The 22,607-nt window shown below is 26.7% G+C and overlaps 1 protein-coding gene across 1 annotated transcript in view; it reads right to left on the reverse strand.

The window, feature by feature from the left end:
* LOC119599851 (chitin deacetylase 1) overlaps positions 1–22,351 on the reverse strand; it is an 81,475-nt gene extending 59,124 nt beyond the window's left edge. Inside the window, exon 1 of the mRNA XM_037949761.1 lies at positions 22,013–22,351. Coding sequence (XP_037805689.1) covers positions 22,013–22,070 — 58 coding nt within the window. The 5' untranslated portion in view covers positions 22,071–22,351. The remainder of the gene's footprint in view (positions 1–22,012) is intronic.
* Between the last annotated feature and the right edge of the window lie 256 nt (positions 22,352–22,607).

Here is a 22,607-nt window from a genome sequence, read left to right on the forward strand (position 1 = left end):
TTTAAATAATTTTTTGGAAATTTATCACAGGAGCTTTTAAATAAAAGGCCAAACAAATTTATGCCGCTAAACAAACAAAAAAAAAAAAATAACATCTTAACATCACTAAACTATTCCCTAGTAATGCAAAAGGTAGTTAGCTAGCATGATCAAGTATTCCAAATAGATTTTGTTACATAATAAGCTTTAAATACAAAGGCCCACTTTTTCTATCTCCTTGGATTTTAAAAAATTCTATTCCAAAAATTTATTTATCAATATTTTTACAAAATTAATTTTAATAAAACACTATATAAACATATTTATGTGTGTAAATATGTATATAAATATTAATTGCATTATAATATTTAATAATTATTTAAATATTTTTTTATTGCTCTTATATTGCTTTAATAATCACAATTAGTTGATTGTGCTTTTCCCAATTTTTTTCGTTTTTTTTAATTTTGCTTCAAAATCAAATAATTTATTCAGGCATGTGTAAATTATTCAGTGTTTGTTACGTTAAAACTTTTTCCCTGAAAAAAAAAAAAATATCTAGCCAATTAATTAAATTGATAAAAGGATTTAAAAGAATTAAAACAGTTAAAATTTTCAGTCCATAAAGTAGTCAATAGATATAAATTTACTCTTCTTTTGCTGCTCTAGAACAAATATCGACTGAGAGTAAATAATAATTGCTTTGATTGGTTTGTGTGAAAGCAAGAGAGTAAGATAGCTAAAGAGAGAGCTCCTGCCAATGACTGTTCTAGAGATCAGAAAGAACTAGTATATAGACTAGCGCATATTTTAGTTCGAAAAGTGGTCAATAGATTAGTTGATAGACTAATTCTCAGGTTTGTGTGGTAGACCAATTCTCAGGTTTGAGTGGTCAATAAACTAGTCCATAGTGTAGCATAGTCTAGTTTGCAAAATAGTTAATAAATATTACTAAATAGTCAATAGATTAATACATTGACTTGTAATTATAACTATCAATAGAATACACCACAGACTAGTCAAAAAACTGGTCCATAGACTAGACACTCACTAGCTTATAAATGCCGAAAACTAATTTAGTACTTTAAATCCTAAAAAGTACCTTTTGGGCAAAAAGTTGTTTGCTTATAAATCAAGTATTGAGAGAGAACGACAGATGAGCTCTTGGCTTATCTCTATTTTAACTTATAATTGAATATTAGTTAAATTCCAGCCTCTGTTTACGCTGGAGAAATTTTGAAGAGTATGAGAACTCTTAGCCGCTCTCTGTTCTGAATTGAACCCAATAATCGAATACAAATGTGAAATTATGTTGCCAATTTCAAAAGCTTTGATATTATTTTTTTTTCTTTAATTCCTTTACAATACTGTCCCGTTTGTATTTGTTGGCTTAACACATGCATAATTTGTTTAAATTGTATTTGTGTTTACAGATTTTATAATGTAATTAAATGCAAATATGTATATGAAGTGGAACATAATTAAATTAAAAAAACATATTACGATTTTTTTGTAACAATAACACCATGATTTAGGATAAATAATGAATGAAAGTTGAACGATGAAATTAACAAGAAAAAAATAATTTTTAAGAAAGGAACGTATTTCTAAAAAGAACTGAGACTAAAAAGACTTTGAGACTAGAGTGTATGTAGGAAATTGAACCCACAACCTCTAGACTTATAAGCTCGCACACTGTCAACTAGCCCACCGGGGCATCCATGCTCATTGGTGTTATGTTCTGTTATAACTGTTATACATATTTTAGTCAGGTCAGGTTTTTCTAAAACAAGGAATGACGGACAGGGCTACATTACAGACAATGCTTGAAAACGATTATATTTTTACCACTCTAATAAAGAGTGCTGAAAATCTCTCTCATATTTTTGTCAATTGTTTTTTTTTAACCAGTCACAAAGTCACCAATCACAGTTTGGCTCCTTATATATTTTTCATATAAAATTTTTATACGTTATTTATAAAACGTTCATATATCGTTTAAAATAATAAATTTCTTAAATGTTGTGAATTCTTTATATTGTGTATTTATGAGAGATTCAGATTTTTATGGGCAATATACTCTACGGAAAAAAATTGGCAGGCATTTTAAGTTTAACCTTACAAATGTTGTGTTTGAAATATAAAATTTAAAAAAAAATTTGTTGAATGAAGGAACTAGGATTAAACTTTTAAAATGTTTATTATATGTAAGGATAAACAATATTTCAGCTAAAACTTTTCACTACTTAATACTTTTAAAACATCGGTTACAAATAACGACTTAAATAAGTCATTAAAAAAAAAGTTATTTTGTATTAGGCACAACAAATTTGCCGACACAGAAAACGAACCGAATATCTCGAGTTCGTTACTCAGCTGTTATACTGTCTTGACACTAGAAGTACTTTTTTATATTACAAATGTTCATCTGTAGAGTAATTCATAAAAAATTCAATAGACCAGTATTTCATAGAATAGTCTATAAACTTATTAATAGACTTGTCGAAAAGTCAAATGAATAATCCATAAGCTAGCTAGTCTATAGTCTAGTCTAGTCTAGTCTAGTAGTCTAGTCTAGTCTATAGTCTAGTCTATAGTCTAGTCTATAGTCTAGTCTATAGTCTAGTCTATAGTCTAGTCTAGTAGTCTAGTCATAGTCTAGTCTAGTCTAGTCTAGTCTAGTCTAGTCTAGTCTAGTCTAGTCTAGTCTAGTCTAGTCTAGTTTAGTCTAGTCTAGTCTATAGTCTAGTCTATAGTCTAGTCTAGTCTATACTCTAGTCTATAGTCTATTCTATAGTCTAGTCTAGTCTAGTCTAGTCTAGTCTAGTCTAGTCTAGTCTAGTCTAGTCTAGTCTAGTCTAGTCTAGTCTAGTCTAGTCTAGTCTAGTCTAGTCTAGTCTAGTCTAGTCTAGTCTAGTCTAGTCTAGTCTAGTCTAGTCTATAGTCTAGTCTATAGTCTAGTCTATAGTCTAGTCTATAGTCTAGTCTATAGTCTAGTCTATGGTCTAGTCTATAGTCTAGTCTATAGTCTAGTCTATAGTCTAGTCTATAGTCTAGTCTATAGTCTAGTCTATAGTCTAGTCTATATTCTAGTCTATAGTCTAGTCTATAGTCTAGTCTATAGTCTAGTCTATTCTAGTCTATAGTCTAGTCTAGTCTAGGCTATAGTCTAGTCTATAGTCTAGTCTATAGTCTAGTCTATAGTCTGTCTATAGTCTAGTCTATAGTCTAGTCTATAGTCTAGTCTAGTCTATAGTCTGAGTCTATAGTCTAGTCTATAGTCTAGTCTTAGTCTAGTCTTAGTCTAGTCTATGTCTAGTCTATAGTCTAGTCTATAGTCTAGTCTATAGTCTAGTCTATAGTCTAGTCTATAGTCTAGTCTATAGTCTAGTCTATAGTCTAGTCTATAGTCTAGTCTATAGTCTAGTCTATAGTCTAGTCTATAGTCTAGTCTATCGTCTAGTCTATAGTCTAGTCTATAGTCTAGTCTATAGTCTAGTCTATAGTCTAGTTATAGTCTAGTCTACAGTCTAGTCTATAGTCTAGTCTATAGTCTAGTCTATGTCTATCTAGTCTAGCTATAGTCTAGTCTATAGGTCCTAGTCTATAGTCTATAGTCTAGTCTATAGTCTAGTCTATAGTCTAGTCTAGTCTATAGTCTATAGTCTAGTCTATAGTCTAGTCTAGTCTAGTCTAGTCTATAGTCTAGTCTATAGTCTAGTCTAGTCTATAGTCTAGTCATAGTCTAGTCTAGTCTAGTCTAGTCTAGTCTAGTATAGTCTAGTCTAGTCTAGTCTAGTCTAGTCTAGTCTATAGTCTAGTCTATAGTCTAGTATAGTCTATAGTCTAGTCTAGTCTATAGTCTAGTCTATAGTCTAGTCTATAGTCTAGTCTATAGTCTAGTCTATAGTCTAGTCTATAGTCTAGTCTATAGTCTAGTCTATAGTCTAGTCTATAGTCTAGTCTAGTCTAGTCTATAGTCTAGTCTAGTCTAGTCTATAGTCTAGTCTATAGTCTAGTCTATAGTCTAGTCTATAGTCTAGTCTATAGTCTAGTCTATAGTCTAGTCTATAGTCTAGTCTATAGTCTAGTCTATAGTCTAGTCTATAGTCTAGTCTATAGTCTAGTATAGTCTAGTCTATAGTCTAGTCTATAGTCTAGTCTATAGTCTAGTCTATAGTCTAGTCTATAGTCTAGTCTATAGTCTAGTCTATAGTCTAGTCTATAGTCTAGTCTATAGTCTAGTCTATAGTCTAGTCTATAGTCTAGTCTATAGTCTAGTCTATAGTCTAGTCTATAGTCTAGTCTATAGTCTAGTCTATAGTCTAGTCTAGTCTATAGTCTAGTCTATAGTCTAGTCTATAGTCTAGTCTATAGTCTAGTCTATAGTCTAGTCTATAGTCTAGTCTATAGTCTAGTCTATAGTCTAGTCTATAGTCTAGTCTATAGTCTAGTCTATAGTCTAGTCTATAGTCTAGTCTATAGTCTAGTCTATAGTCTAGTCTATAGTCTAGTCTATAGTCTAGTCTATAGTCTAGTCTATAGTCTAGTCTATAGTCTAGTCTATAGTCTAGTCTATAGTCTAGTCTATAGTCTAGTCTATAGTCTAGTCTATAGTCTAGTCTATAGTCTAGTCTATAGTCTAGTCTATAGTCTAGTCTATAGTCTAGTCTATAGTCTAGTCTATAGTCTAGTCAATAGTCTAGTCTATAGTCTAGTCTATAGTCTAGTCTATAGTCTAGTCTATAGTCTAGTCTATAGTCTAGTCTATAGTCTAGTCTATAGTCTAGTCTATAGTCTAGTCTATAGTCTAGTCTATAGTCTAGTCTATAGTCTAGTCTATAGTCTAGTCTAGTCTAGTCTATAGTCTAGTCTATAGTCTAGTCTATAGTCTAGTCTATAGTCTAGTCTATTTGTCTAGTCTATAGTCTAGCCTATAGTCTTGGCATAGGCTAGTCCAAGAGATTACTAGTCGAACTAGTGAATAGACTTTCTAAAGGGTTTAAAAAATTCGTCTCCACATATTATGCATCCTTTATAGACCTTAAATTTTTTTACAAATAAATTTTGTCTGGTTGTAATATGATAGTATGTGCATGGGTTTGGTTAAATTGCAGATAGTTATGCATGAAGTTAATGAATGTTTGCACGATTTATTAAAAAAGAAAAAACTCCATAAAAAACCTTTCACATATTTTTGGCCACTTTTTTTTGTTCACAGTAGTGATTCATTCCTTTTGCGTAATCGACAGCGTGAATAAGTTATTTCGTATTAAGTGTTTTAATGTCGAAGGAAAGGAAAAAACAACAAAATTACATAAATTTCGTTAAATGTATACGCAAAAAAAAAAAAAATAAATAAATACATACAACAATCTCTTGCATAATTTCACGCATTCTTTGGTGTAAAATAAAAACACAAGTAACGCAAAATTTTTATGAGCTTTAATCGCGCCTGCTGGTCTGATGCAGTAATGTTTCCTCTTTTTTTGTTGGGTTCTTTATTTGGGCTTTGGTTTTTCTCTTTTTTTTTTCTTGCAGGTTATATAGCGACTACTTTATTGTTAAACTTTAGCCCCCAGTTTCCTTTTAGTATCAATATTTATTTACCCACCAAAAATTATATGTGCTTTTCATATATCCTGGCGTGTGTCCTTTGGTAAAAAATTGCGATAAACCAATTAAAATTTTATGCTTTTTTTTCTGCTTCGAATTGTATTTATATATTTACTGTATGAAGAAAAATTACTATATAGTATTTACGGGTAATTTTTGTGTTAATTTTTTTTTGTTAATTTCTTGTGTGAATTTTAATTTTATTGTTACTACTTTTGGTATGGTAATTATTGTAATGTATTGTAAATCTCTACTTATTTTTTTTCAGTATTTTGTAGTACTTTAATAGTGGTTTAACATTTTTTATCAAATTTATGAGTAAATTATGTTAAGAAGTTTTAATTTGTAAGTAAAATGTAAAGTGATTGTGGAAAGTTTTAAAATTATTAATATTTTAAATTACAAAATCACTCAGAAAAAGTATTGCTAAGAATGCTGTTTAAAACTGATGTCGGTAAAAGGCTATATCCCACAAGCTCTCTTGTATTCTTGTAACAACTAAGCATTCGGACTTTTGTTTGTTTTTTTAACTTCTCCGAACTTTCTTGAGTGTGTAAGGAAGAAGAGAGATCTACCACTACAAGATTTATATTCTCATTATTGCCTGGGCAAGTACTAATCGCTTCCAAAAAGAGTGCTCTTTTGAATTAGAAGAACTTTCTGATTTTTTACATTGGCATCTATGCATTAGTCGATAAACTTGTCCGTGAGCTAGTCTATGCATTAGTCTCTAGGTTATTCTACTGACTAGTTTATGGATTAGTATATGTAGTTATTATATTGACTAGTCTATATACTAGCCAGCTGACTCGAAAGTGGACTTGTCTATATACTAAATATATACTCTATTGACTAGTCTATCGGCTTAGATTTGGACTAGTCTATTCCTTAGTGTATGGACTAGCCTATTGACTAGCTTATAAACTAGCCTACTGGCTAGTCTATTAGTGAATGTATGAACTATTTTAAGGATTATTCTATTGGCTAGTCTAGTTTCTAGACTAGTCTATAGAACTAGTCAATAGACTATTCCATAGACTAGTCAACAGTCCAGTGTTTGGATTAGTATATTATATTGACTTGTCTATATACTAGTCAACTGACTTGTAAGTTGACTAGCCTATATATTAACCTTCTAATCACTCCATTGACTAGTCTATCGACTTATGTAGAGACTAGTCCACTGCCTAGTGTGTGTACTAGCCTATTCGCTATACTATGGTCTGACCTATTGATTAGTCTATGGACTAGACTATTGACAAGTACACAGACTAGTCGAGTCTATTGTCCAATGACTAGTCTAAAAACCAGACTAGTAAAGTGACTAGTCTAGTATACTAGTCAATAATCAAGTCTATGGACTTGCCTATTTGACTATTTTTTTAGTCTAATAACTGGTTTGGCTATGAACTAGTCTTTGTTAGCAAGAAAAAAATCCATCAATTTAATTGCTTTTTCCTTAAATTAATTTGAAATAAAATTATTTTTATAAAAGTCCAATGATAAACACAAATTTAATCACATTTTTTTTTTAACTTTTTCTTTAATTGACAAATTGTTTCCCTATTTGTTAATGTTCTTTTTGTCAAACCTCAACATTTTGTAATTTAGTGGACAAAAGTTTAACAATTTATTTAAAAACAACTTTTTTACAATATGTTTTTCTTTTGAACATTTACAGATTTTTTTTTGCGATTTATGCAAATTTCTTTAAAAAGTATGTTATTATGTTTTTATTTTCTGTACAAAATAATAAATTTTAATTAGCGCATGTAATTGTATAAAAATTGTTATTGTTAAATGAACAACACCATCTATTATTCTTGTAAAATGTAATAAAAACGCAATAAACAGTGGCTGCTAGGGGTAAAGGGATTTGTGTATCAATAAGACATAATTGAGAATTTTTTAACTTTTTCTTGTTTTTTTGATATGTCCTACTTTTGGGGACAACTCTCTCCTTCTCCTAGTAGGATTAGAAGGTTTCAAATCATCACAAGCGTTTAGTTGGACATTTGCTAAAGTCCTGTGATAATAAAGTTATTCGTGGATTTGTTTGGTGAGCTTTTAATACTATTTCACTACTTATAATTGTCCTTATTTGGTAAGCATTTGTCCCCTAAGAGCAAGTAATGGTAAACCTCTTACTTAGTGATGGAAGTTTTGCTATTATTTACGAAAAATTTACAAAAATATAAACTTTTCCATTATTTTATTTAAAACTCCCTTTTAGCCAACAAGTCCCTTTTTTCTAGTTTTCACTGTTAAAGTGTTGAAGAAAAAATTACGACCTGTATATCACTTTACACTTTACCACAACATATTATTTTTTGTGATTTTGTTTTTGTTTTATTTTGTATCAAATATAGGTTGTATTAATTTTTTATACAATATTCCTGTTTTTCACATTTGTATGTTTTTTTCTTCGATAAACCATTTTTTCCAAAATTAACTGTGAATGGTAAACAACTACATACATACATATAACAATAAATAAATACAATAACAATAATAACAACAACACAAACAACATTTATTGTAAAAAATATATATTTGTACGTGTTTAAAAATATATGTTTAAAAAAAATGCAGCAGATCGTGGACAAAGTGTAAATAAAGTATCAATGTACAATTTTATTTTGTGTAAAAGTATTGAATTGAGTGAGAGAGAGTATATTATAAAATTTATAAAAATAACCACAACAACATATGCATAAACAAATTTACAAGGGTTTGTAAATCGAAATATAAAGAATTATTTTCAGATTTTATTATTTTATCACACATAAATATTCCTGGTACGTTTCATAAAATCAATTTTAATATTGTTTTTATACGACTTTGCAAGGAGGGAAGGGTATTAAGCATTTGTGTTGTTTTTAAAACCATTCAAAAATAGCGGTTTCAAGCTCATCACGTTTCAAAATTACATGTCAAATTTTTTTATTAAATATTATGTTTAAAACTGGTGTCGAACAAGAGCTCTTTAATAAAAAAAATAAAATTTATCGAAAATTTTTCAGAAAAAGAAAACTTATCGAAAATTTTCTAGAAAAGGGAAATTTATCGAATATTTTTTATAAAACGAGAATTTGTCGAATATTTTCTATATAAAGCGAATTTATCGAAAATTTTCTATAAGAAGTTAATTTATCGAAAATTCTCTATAAAAATATAATTTATCGAAAATTCTCCATAAAAAGAGAATTTATCGAAAATTCTCCATAAAAAGAGAATTTATCGAAAATTCTCCATAAAAAGAGAATTTATCGAAAATTCTCTATAAAAAGAGAATTTATCGAAAATTCTCTATAAAAAGAGAATTTATCGAAAATTCTCTATAAAAAGAGAATTTATCGAAAATTCTCCATAAAAATAGAATTTATCGAAAATTCTCTATAAAAAGCGAATTTATCGAAAATTTTCTATAAGAAGTTAATTTATCGAAAATTCTCTATAAAAATATAATTTATCGAAAATTCTCCATAAAAAGAGAATTTATCGAAAATTCTCTATAAAAAGAGAATTTATCGAAAATTCTCTATAAAAAGAGAATTTATCGAAAATTCTCTATAAAAAGAGAATTTATCGAAAATTCTCTATAAAAAGAGAATTTATCGAAAATTCTCTATAAAAAGAGAATTTATCGAAAATTCTCTATAAAAGAGAATTTATCGAAAATTCTCTATAAAAAGAGCATTTATCGAAATTTTTCTATAAAAAGAGAATTTATCGAAAATTCTCTATAAAAAGAGAATTTATCGAAAATTCTCTATAAAAAGTAAATTTATCGAAAATTCTCTATATAAAGAGAATTTATCGAAAATTCTCTATATAAAGAGAATTTATCGAGAATTTTCTATAAAAATTAACTGTGAATGGTAAACAACTACATACATACATATAACAATAAATAAATACAATAACAATAATAACAACAACACAAACAACATTTATTGTAAAAAATATATATTTGTACGTGTTTAAAAATATATGTTTAAAAAAAATGCAGCAGATCGTGGACAAAGTGTAAATAAAGTATCAATGTACAATTTTATTTTGTGTAAAAGTATTGAATTGAGTGAGAGAGAGTATATTATAAAATTTATAAAAATAACCACAACAACATATGCATAAACAAATTTACAAGGGTTTGTAAATCGAAATATAAAGAATTATTTTCAGATTTTATTATTTTATCACACATAAATATTCCTGGTACGTTTCATAAAATCAATTTTAATATTGTTTTTATACGACTTTGCAAGGAGGGAAGGGTATTAAGCATTTGTGTTGTTTTTAAAACCATTCAAAAATAGCGGTTTCAAGCTCATCACGTTTCAAAATTACATGTCAAATTTTTTTATTAAATATTATGTTTAAAACTGGTGTCGAACAAGAGCTCTTTAATAAAAAAAATAAAATTTATCGAAAATTTTTCAGAAAAAGAAAACTTATCGAAAATTTTCTAGAAAAGGGAAATTTATCGAATATTTTTTATAAAACGAGAATTTGTCGAATATTTTCTATATAAAGCGAATTTATCGAAAATTTTCTATAAGAAGTTAATTTATCGAAAATTCTCTATAAAAATATAATTTATCGAAAATTCTCCATAAAAAGAGAATTTATCGAAAATTCTCCATAAAAAGAGAATTTATCGAAAATTCTCCATAAAAAGAGAATTTATCGAAAATTCTCTATAAAAAGAGAATTTATCGAAAATTCTCTATAAAAAGAGAATTTATCGAAAATTCTCTATAAAAAGAGAATTTATCGAAAATTCTCCATAAAAATAGAATTTATCGAAAATTCTCTATAAAAAGCGAATTTATCGAAAATTTTCTATAAGAAGTTAATTTATCGAAAATTCTCTATAAAAATATAATTTATCGAAAATTCTCCATAAAAAGAGAATTTATCGAAAATTCTCTATAAAAAGAGAATTTATCGAAAATTCTCTATAAAAAGAGAATTTATCGAAAATTCTCTATAAAAAGAGAATTTATCGAAAATTCTCTATAAAAAGAGAATTTATCGAAAATTCTCTATAAAAAGAGAATTTATCGAAAATTCTCTATAAAAAGAGAATTTATCGAAAATTCTCTATAAAAAGAGCATTTATCGAAATTTTTCTATAAAAAGAGAATTTATCGAAAATTCTCTATAAAAAGAGAATTTATCGAAAATTCTCTATAAAAAGTAAATTTATCGAAAATTCTCTATATAAAGAGAATTTATCGAAAATTCTCTATATAAAGAGAATTTATCGAGAATTTTCTATAAAAAGAGAATTTATCGAAAATTCTCTATAAAAAGAGAATTTATCGAAAATTCTCTATAAAAAGAGAATTTATCGAAAATTCTCCATAAAAATAGAATTTATCGAAAATTCTCTATAAAAAGCGAATTTATCGAAAATTCTCTATAAAAAAATTTATCGAGAATTCTCTATAAAAAGAGAATTTATCGAGAATTCTCTATAAAAAGAGAATTTATCGAGAATTCTCTATAAAAAACGAATTTATCGAAAATTTTCTATAAAAAAATTTGTCGAGAATTCTCTATAAAAAGAGAATATATCAAGAATTCTCTATATAAAGAGAATTTACGGAAAATTATATATAAAAAGACAATTACCGAAAATTTTCTATAAAAAGAGAATTATCGAAAATTCTCTATAAAAAGAGAATTTATCGAAATCTATAAAAAAAAAGAATTTATCGAAAATTCTCTATAAAAAGAAAATTTATCGAAGTCTATAAAAAAAGAATTTATTGAAAATTCTATATAAAAAGAAAATTTATCGAAAATTCTCTATAAAAAGAGAATTTATCAAAAATTATGTATAAAAAGAGAATTTATCAAAAATTTCGTTTTAAAAAGAAAATTTATCAAAAATTTTGCGTAAAATGAAAATTTATGACAAATTTAAATAAAAGAGAGAATTTTTGTAATATTTTTCAGAAAATAGATTATTTAAATAGAGCTCTGTGCATATCCCTGGTTTGAAACTACAATTTTCATACAATTGTATATTACTAACAGGCCCACAGTTTACCTAAAGCTCTCTTACTAATTACACCAAACAATACAATCTAAATGTTTTCATGTTTTCCCCAAAATAATTTTTTAAGTCGTAACAAATTGAGTTAAAATTCAACAAAATATCACCCCTATAGTTTAAAGTCCCTGCAACCCTTTCATTTATTAATTTCAAAAAAAAAAAAAACAGGATATTAATATATATTTTGTCCTGAAATGTTATTTATTTAGTATAGTTTTCTTTCGTAAAAAACTGCGTAACATTTTAATGCTGTTTTGTAAAAAAACAAACTATGATTAAAAATATTTCATTATTTATATGGATATCTATCCATAAATAATTTTTTTTTTAATTTTTTACAATATGTTGTTGCCTTAATACATATCTATCATATTGAAATTAATATAAATGTTTATAGTAAAAAAATATACAAAAATATTATATAAATTTTTTAACCTTTTCCATTTTAAACTTGAACATTACACAAAAAAAAAAAACTTTATCACAAAGCAGAAAAAACTACTGCAGAATTTTATATTCATATATTTTTAATATTTAATCAAAATTTATAATTCATTAATTTAAAATGTTTTGTACGTGTATGTTTGTGTATTATGTTCATTTATTTATAACAATATTGATATTTATTAAAATAAATAGATTTTTTTTTTACATTTATAAATAATCTTTGTTTGTATGCATGTTATGCATACACAAACAAATTCAAATTAAATATTTAAATAATATAATAGTTATTGTATTTTTATTTAAATAATATTTATTTGCAAGGAATATGTGTATCTGTGTGTAAATAAAAATAATCAATTAATTGTTTAATTGAATTTGATAGATTTAATAAATTTTGTTGTACAGTTACGGGGTGGACAATTCAGTACTTTTTTACTACTTTTTTGGCATCAAAAAATACAGATAATAGGCTAAAGTTTAGACTAGACTATAGTCTAGACTACTTATTAAACTATTGTCTGGACTATCTGCAATCCAGACTTAAGTCTAATCTATGGCACAGACTAGACTACATAATAGTTTGACTATAGTCTTGACTATAAAATAGACTACAGTCTGGACTATAGAATAGACTATAGAAGAGACTATAGAAGAGACTATAGTATAGATTATAGTCTGGACTATAGAATAGACTATAGTCTGGACTATAGAATAGACTATAGCCTGGACTATAGAATAGACTATATTCTGGACTATAGAATAGACTATAGTCTGGACTATAGAATAGACTATAGTCTGGACTATATAATAGACTATAGTCTGGACTATAGAATAGACTATAGTCTGGACTATAGAATAGACTATAGTCTGGACTATAGAATAGACTATAGTCTGGACTATAGCTGGACCATAGTCTAAACTATAGTCTGGACTATAGAATAGACTATAGTCTGGACTATAGAATAGACTATAGTCTGGACTATAGAATGGACTATAGTCTGGACTATAGAATAGACTATAGTCTGGACTATAGAATAGACTATAGTCTGGACTATAGAATAGACTATAGTCTGGACTATAGAATAGACTATAGAATAGACTATAGTCTGGACTTTAGAATAGACTATAGTCTGGACTATAGAATAGACTGTAGTCTGGACTATAGAATAGACTACAGTCTGGACTTTAGAATATACTATAGTCTGGACTATAGAATATACTATAATCTGGGCTACAGAATAGACTATAGTCTGGACTATAGAATAGACTATAGTCTGGACTATAGAATAGACTATAGTCTGGACTATAGAATGGACTATAGTCTGGACTATAGAATAGACTATAGTCTGGACTATAGAATAGACTATAGTCTGAACAATGGAATAGACTATAGTCTGGACTATAGAATAGACTATAGTCTGGACTATAGAATAGACTATAGTCTGGACTATAGAATAGACTATAGTCTGGACTATAGAATAGACTGTAGTCTGGACTATAGTCTAGACTATAGAATAGACTATAGTCTGGACTATAGAATAGACTATAGTCTGGACTATAGAATAGACTATAGTCTGGACTATAGAATAGACTATAGAATGGACTATAGTCTGGACTATAGAATAGACTATAGAATGAACTATAGTCTGGACTATAGAATAGACTATAGTCTGGACTATAGAATAGACTATAGTCTGGACTATAGAATAGACTATAGTCTGGACTATAAAATAGACTATAGTCTGGACTATAGAATAGACTATAGTCTGGACTATAGAATAGACTATAGTCTGGACTATAGAATAGACTATAGTCTGGACTATAGAATAGACTATAGTCTGGACTATAGAATAGACTATACTCTGGACTATAGAATAGACTATAGTCTGGACTATAGAATAGACTATAGTCTGGACTATAGAATAGACTATAGTCTGGACTATAGAATAGACTATAGTCTGGACTATAGAATAGACTATAGTCTAGACCATAGAATAGACTAAAGTCTGGACTATAGAATAGACTATAGTCTGGGCTATAGACTAGATTAAATTATTCAGTGCTCCAGAAACAATTAAAAAACTGATCCATATGGTAGCCAGTAGATAAAAATGGTCAAAAGTACTCTAGCACTTTTAATTTGAAAAAGGTACTCTTAAATATATTAAGACTATAATATATTTAAGAGCTTAAATTTTGGTAACATAATTTATAAATTATTATGTATGTATCAATGTCGTTTCATTTATTAATTCCATACTTTACAAGTTTTGCCCTTTTTTCAAAATATTTTGTAATATTAAATATTTTTACATAACCATTTGATAATACATACATATGTATATAAATAATAATGTAACGTAATAAAAGAAATGAAAATAAAAGTGGAATTTTTAAAAACATCTACATAAACATCATCATTTTTGATAACAGCAAAAGTGCTACAAATACACGAGCCAAAACAAAATGCATAGCTACAGCAGCAAAGCAGCATCCACAAATCCCTAACAAAGAAAGTAATTTAAGCAACAAACAACTTAGACAAATATTTAAATATATAAATGAAAAAAAAAATCATATAAATATTAACCAGTTGTTGTTGTATTTGTTTAACCAAATAACTCGTTAACTTTTGCTAGAAAGGGGGGAAAATTGTCCAGAAACAAATCCATGAAATAAAAGTGCAGTCACTATAAACACTTACGCTTCACATGTTAGTTTGTGGAATTTATTATTTACTTGACGATTGCATAAAAGTTTATAAAAATATTCATTTTAAAATAATATTTTATTTTTAAGCCATGCTGTCAATTTTTTGGGGGGATTTTGTTTTTTTTCTGTTAAACCACATGATGTGTTTTTGTCCAGTTTTTTTTTGCAAAAAATTTCTTTAGTTGTCAGTTTCAGACATTGACCATGAAGTTGTGCTTTTTTTAAAGCTGGATGTCTGGTTTTTTCTGTTTTGCTTTTTAATTTAAAATTTTAATCAACCATTTTTTTCGGTTGAACGAGGTTATGTTAATAAGTCTTTTTAGAAAATGTTTTCAGCAGGTTTATTAAAATATTTTTAAATTGAAAAAGTTTAATGAGAAAAATTTTGATTAAATCAATTATTTTTTTTAGCTAGAATTGCATAAAATTAGAGTCATGAAAATATTTAACAACTTTGTTGTTAGTTTGATTAAAATTTTTGAAAAAAAAAAAAAATATGGATATTCGTCCATAAATACAGGTTTTACCTGAATTTTTCCATAAATAAAGAATTTATATATCAATCGATTTTTGAAATCGTGAAAAATTGATCGAAACTGAACATTAAAAAAAATTTATTAAAATTTTTTGAAATATTTTTAAAGAGAAATTTTGACAAAATTTTTATTTAAAATTATAATTTATTGACATTTTTTAAGGAGAAAATTTGTGAATTTTTTTAATTTTTCCCTAAAGACAAAATTTATCGAAATTTTTCTTGAAAGAGAAAATTTATCGATATGGTTTCTTAAAGAAAAAATTTATCGAAATTATTCCTCAAGGAGATAATTTATCGAAATTTTTCATTAAGAAAAAATTTAACGACTTTTTTCTTTAAAAAGAAAATTTATCGAAATTTTTTTTAAACCGAAAATTCAACGAAATTATTCTTTAAATAGAAAACTCATCGAAATGATTCTTTTAAGACAAAATTTATCTAAATGTTTCTTTAAAGATAAAATATATAGAAATGTTTCTTTCGATTTATCAAAATTTTCTTTAAAAGGAAACTTTAAAGAAATTTTTCTTCAAAGTTTATCAAAGTGTTTCTTTAAAAAGAAATTTTAACGAGAAAACTTATCAAAGTGTTTCTTTAAAAAGAAATTTTAACGAAATGTTTCTTTAAAGATAAAACTTATCGAAATGTTTCTTTGAAGAGGAAGCTTATCAAAAAATTTTTTTTAAATAAATATTCATCGAAATTTTTCTCTAAAAGGAATATTTATCGAAATTTTTCTATAAAAATAAAATTAATCGAAATTTTTTTATAAAAAGAAAATTAATCGAAATTTTTCTATAAAAAGAAAATTAATCGAAAAATTTTCTATAAAAAGAAAATTAATCGAAAAATTTTCTATAAAAAGAAAATTAATCGAAAAATTTTCTATAAAAAGAAAATTTATCGAAAAATTTTCTATAAAGAGAAAATTTATCGAAAATTTTCTATAAAGAGAAAATTTATCGAAAATTTTTTATAAAGAGAAAATTTATTGAAAATTTTCTATAAAGAGAAAATTTATTGAAAATGTTCTATAAAGAGAAAATTTATTAAAAATGTTCTATAAAGAGAAAATTTATTGCAAATGTTCTATAAAGAGAAAATTTATTGAAAATTTTCTATAAAGAGAAAATTTATTGAAAATTTTCTATAAAGAGAATATTTATTGAAAATTTTCTATAAAGAGAATATTTATTGAAAATTTTCTATAAAGAGAAATTTTATCGAAAATTTTCTATAAAGAGAAAATTTATCGAAAATTTTCTATAAAGAGAAAATTTATCGAAAATTTTCTATAAAGAGAAAATGTATCGAAAATTTTCTATAAAGAGAAAATGTATCGAAAATTTTCTATAAATAGAAAATTAATCGAACGTTTATATAAATAGAAAATTAATCGAAAATTTTCTATAAATAGAAAATTTATCGAAAATTTTCTATAAATAGAAAATTTATCAAAAATTTTCTATAAAAAGAAAAATGTATCAAACTTTTCTATAAAAAGAAAAATGTATCAAAAATTTCTATAAAAAATCGAAAATTTCTATAAAAAGAAAATTTATCAAGAATTTTCTATGCAAAGAAAATTTGGCGAAAATTTCCTATAGAAAGAAAATTTGCGAACATTTTTAAATTTTTTGAAAGTTTTCTATAAAAAGGGAATTTGTCGAAAATTTTCTATGTAAAGAAAATTTATTGAAAATTTTCTATAAAAAGAAACTCTAAATATATATTATTCTGAATATTTCATTACAATTGTAATTTGACCTTAAGTTATGCATTTCGATAACTTTTTAATTGGAGATGTGAAATCATAAACTTCACGTAGCAACTTATTGATTTGCCCTCGCATGTGATGTTAATTATATTTTTTTTTTCTCGAAATTTTTTTTTTTTTAATTTTGATGATTACAAATTGTTACTGCTTTTTTTCTTCTTATTGTTTTTAATCAAATTTACATAATATATGTTTAAATAATATTAAAAATTTTTTTGTCAATGAAATGCCTTAAAATTAATTGTCATGGAGGTCATGCTGTGAGCTGTTACTGCTGTTGATATTTGCTAAAAATTTTGCTTGTAAATATTGATGCGATCATTTGAGACAAGTTTTATGATTTTAATTATATTTATTAACATAACTTATTTATTTTGAGCTGTTAAAGCAACCGGTTTATATAAATATTTGTTATCACTTAGTTATTGGGAAATAAGTTAAAATTTTTGTTAAGAAGGGAGGGAACTTGCTTGACTTTGTTTTACTGAACAAATCATGAAAATAGAAGTCTCGAATGAAAATTTTGAAACCTATAATATAAAAAAAAATTATATGAAAATTTAACAAAATGTTATTTTAATGTAAATCTAACTGAGAAAACTTGTTGTTTACCAACAACCAGAAAGTTAAACCTCACATTGACTCAAACTGTTTTATGTAGCGAAATAAACTTGTTTCTTGTAAAGGATTTTTTTTGGTTTGGCGGTATGATGGACGGACGGGTGTGCCATATTTTCATAATTACTATTTGTCATAATAATCACTATGACGGTGAGTAGTGATGATAATGCCAATAATGTTGCTGTTCAAGTGACTTTTTTCTATAGTTTCTTTTTGTTATTTACCAATATCCGCATTTATTTAGTTTTGCTACTACCCCCTCCGGCAAAATGTTTAGTGACACAATTATTTAAAGGTGATGTGAATGAAATGTCTGCTGTTGATTTTTCTTTCAACATAAACTAAATTTGTAAATGTTACTTGTAGTTGTAATGTAAGTTTTAACATTTTACATATATTGCATCATTTTGAGAGATGTAATATTGACTGGTTGTGAAAAAGAATTGATAACAAACTTTCTTTTGGTATTGAAGTGGAAAATTTTTTGATTAAGAAATAAACTGTCAGGTTTTTAAATCTCTTTTTTAAGTTTTTAACACTTTTAGTAATCTATTAATTTTTTATTATTTTTTTCAAAATTGAGTAATATCTTTTAATTTAAATACTTCTCTATTAATAACTTAATTATAAAATACAAAAAAAAAAACTCCTCGCTCGTTAAATGCAAGACTATATGCAGTTTCTCACTAACACGTATTTATTCACATATACTCATGCCATATTGAGACATTAAAAAATGTTTAATGTCAAAAAAATTCCCGGCAAAATGTCAAAAGATATTAAAATATTATGAATTTACAGAAGAGCTAAAAGTATAAAAATAATAAAGATGAACAAAAATAAAATATAGAAAAAATTTTATATATATTTCACATAAAACAAATGAGCTGCCACTTCATAAACGAATATGAATATGAACTTCCAATGACACACTTGACATGTATATTATGAAAACTATTACGAGTCAGGGAGGTAATATAAAGGCTAAGGAAAATAGTACCTTTTTTTAAGATAAATAGTACTTCAAATTTAAATGCACTCTGCGGGATATATTTCAATTGCAGAGTTTCTATGGCGAAGATTAGTGACACGGAACTTTGTTACTTGACTAGTTCTAAGTGGTTAAGGACCGGTTTTACTTTCAACAGTTCATATGTTAAAAGGATCTGATGCAACCCAAAGTCCCGATTAAGAGAATAGTCAATTATAGATTCCCTAGACCACTTTGAACCAATCATGTAACCAGTACTGTGTTTATTTTCCTTTTTCCAAAGCAAACTTTACCTTGAACTAGTTTTTCTGACTCAAGTTTAAGTTCGTAGGAGACTAAGTATAAAAGAAAAAAAAAAAGGGGTAAAAATAAGTACCAAATGTGGTACTAAAGCACCACAAATTTACTTATGAACCTTTTACTTAATTGTAAATTCTTTTACTACTTAGTTGAAGCTTAAGTAATCTATGCTGTTTAAAATTTTCTTTGTGTTTTGTTAAAAAAATATCATAATTGGCCGCTCTCCGAAAAAAGTACCAAACTTTACATTATCAAACCATATTCATACTCATTTTCACACATTCTTTTTGAACATAAACTGAAAATATATTTAAGAATGTAATCTGCATACTGTAAATGACATACAGAGAGACATTAAAGGGTTTACCAAGTGAACGGGTTTCTGGGCCATTTTATATCTATATTATGGCAGACGTAGAGGACTTTCAAAGTTCAATGTTTGTCAAATACATGACCAGTTTTCAGAGAAATAATCATGGACGACAAACTCGAGTTCAAAGAGAATTAAACTTTTCATGAGAGGACCAGTAAGCGATTCTTTGTTGTCAATATGAATTCAGAATCTTAATTTAACAAGATGATTTATAAGCAATGAGAGAACCAATATGACCTCCAGAGAATATTGACATTTGCCCGTCCGTTAGATAGACTGACAAATTGAAAGAAAAAAAAAAAATGGATGTAAAATAAAATAGAAACTGATACACTAATGATAAGAGCAAAAGTCAATAAAAAAAGAGTATAATCACACACTGACATACACACATACTCACTCATATAGCCGTACTCACATTCATATAAATATTAATGTGTGAATGCATTATTACTCAATGCATGACAGACATAAAGGCACACGATACGTTTTTTCATTACTTTTTGTTCCTCTATTTTGGAAGCTGACGATGCTGCAGTATGCCTCTGATTGTGGTAGTATGAATTGGTATTTGGAGTGGCAAGAAAATGAAGACAAAAAAAAATTGTGTACAACCAGCTAACATAGCCGACAAATAATATGGGATGCAAATTATTTATAAGCCATCAGATTCATTCATTCCCTCGCTCATTTTAGACATACATATGAGTACTTTTATGTGTGTGCGTTTGTGGAGAGCGAGAAGTAGGGAGTAATAGAAAGAAATTAGTAATCGGTAGAAAAAAAAAACTAGTCACACCAGACCACACAACTCAACTGCAACACACTACTTTTTTTTCGTGAATAATTTTTTGTATTTGTGAGTTTTTTTTTTATAATTTTTGTATTATGATTTGCAACCAACAATATTAAAATAACAACAACAGCAGCATCAACAACTTTAAAAATACAGGTGTGGTGACACATATAGCAATTTGTTTGTTAAACCCTAAAGCTTTTTTTTAATGAAAGACAAGCCTCTGTATAGTTGAATTTCGTTGAACATTTTAAATCGTCTGCTTTATTGACATTTCTGAAGATAACACTTAAAGAAAAGTTTGACAATATGTTAATATTTGCTTATAAGAAATTTTTACATATTATGTATGTAGCTAGTTACATAACTAGTTCTTTGTGGTCAGGTGGACGGTGTTTTATCGAATAGTTCATATGTATATAGGAACTAGTTATTGTGTTAAAGGGGACTTAACTGAAACTTACTAGTTACAAAACTGGTTCTTTGTGAACAGATCTTGGTACTATTCTAATAGTTTATATGAAAGAGGGCCGTCATATTGACAGGACAACGTCTTAATAGGGAAAAGTTTTTGTAATGAGTGAAAGGCCTTTTTACCTTGGGGTTTTATTGGACATTAGGTGAAATTGAATATATTGGTTCGTAAGATAATTAATTTTTACTCATAACTAGGTATAAGTAAGATCAGAATATAATGTAAATTGCTGCGATCAAGTGCTTGAATCAAGAAATTTATTGTAGAGATTGGTGTTCTTTAGTTAGTTAGTTCGAGGGATCCGAAGAAATACACCTAGACCATTATTGCGCTTGATTTGAATTACTTGTAATGTCAAAATAACTTACTTTGCAATAACTACTAAATACCGTCTGCATTACACTTAAGTACTCTAATAATTACTTACATTATATGTAAGTATATACGTAAGTACTTATATTGAGTTTTGTCATTTTAGAAACTGTTTTATATTTAAATAAAATAAATTGGCAGTGGTATTGTGAATACGAATAGGACAGTGGACTAAGGAATACGATACCCTGGTTTATATATATTGTGTAGAAAATTTGTTTTTAACTATTTGTAATGACTTATTTAAGTACTAATTTATAAGCGAGCATGCTAAGTACATGACTCCAGTCAACCAATTTCCAGATCTACTTTAACAGTAATCAATGGATGAAATATTTCTCTAGTCATTTACTCTTTTACTCCTGAAAGTGTACAATTTTGACCATTGTAGTACTGTCTTGCACTAAGACTTTAAAATTTCCCAATATTTTTTTTTTACAAATACTGTATTTTTTACACTGTACTTTAACTATTCATACCACTGTACCATACAAACTAACGCTTAACAAATCTATTACAAAATCCATCAAATCCAACAAGTTTCTAAACAAATTTTAGAATGTTTATTAATATTACACAAACTATTAAGAGAATGTTATTAATAAATTTTTATTATTCTATTTAAAACTACTTCTACATATTCGCTCAATATTGTTGGTAAAAAAGTTGCTGCACTTTTTTTTTTAAACAAATAATAAATAAAAGGAAATATTAAAAAATACAAATTACAAAATATTTTCAAAGTTATTGCAACGTGTACACAATCCCAACTCTATATATGAAAAAAAAAAACAACAACAATTTTTTATTTACTTATAAAAACTCCATAAAATGCGGAAATTTTTTTTCAACAACAATATTAAACAATTTATTGATTTTCTAACACTTTGTAAAAAAATTTTCTTAAATCTTTAATTTTATTTTTATACAATAATTTCCAAAACTTACCAGTTGCTATTGACCCCACCACTAAAAGTATGGTAAATATTTTTATACTAACTGACATAATGACTATTTATATTTTTTCTTATTATGGTTTTATAATCCAAATTAAAGTTTATTTTGTTTTTATTTTTTTTTAATTTCTTTAACGAAAAAAGAAAAATCCAACAGTTTTTCTTTTTTACAAATAGAAAAAAAGTTGAATTTCCTTATTGGATCCGAACACTCTTATAAAATATAAAAAAAATCAGTCTTTCTTTCAGGGCTGAGAGTTTTAAGCGCAAATCACGTCTTGAACGTCGTAATAAAAACCGTCAACTGTTTGTGGTTCCACTTGAAGAAATTGCAAGAAGGTGAAAATCATGAAATAATATTAAAAAATTATATACCAAACAACAACAAATCTTAATTTGTTTTATAAAAATAAACTTGTATAAAAAAAATATCAAAACTACCTTGAGTTTCCAGTAGTGAGTTTTTGAGTTAAAAATTTTGAAAATTCTCCTTTTGTGTTAAGTTTCTCTCTTTGGCTCTGCTTTAGAGGGAGTATCAGCTGGTATTTCCATGCTCTTGCTCTTTTCCATATAAAATTCACTTTCAA

This window comes from Lucilia sericata, unplaced genomic scaffold (genome assembly GCF_015586225.1).
Source record: "Lucilia sericata isolate MDLA Ls3-8-SP2 unplaced genomic scaffold, ASM1558622v1 Contig000093F_arrow, whole genome shotgun sequence".
Lineage (NCBI taxonomy): Eukaryota > Metazoa > Arthropoda > Insecta > Diptera > Calliphoridae > Lucilia > Lucilia sericata.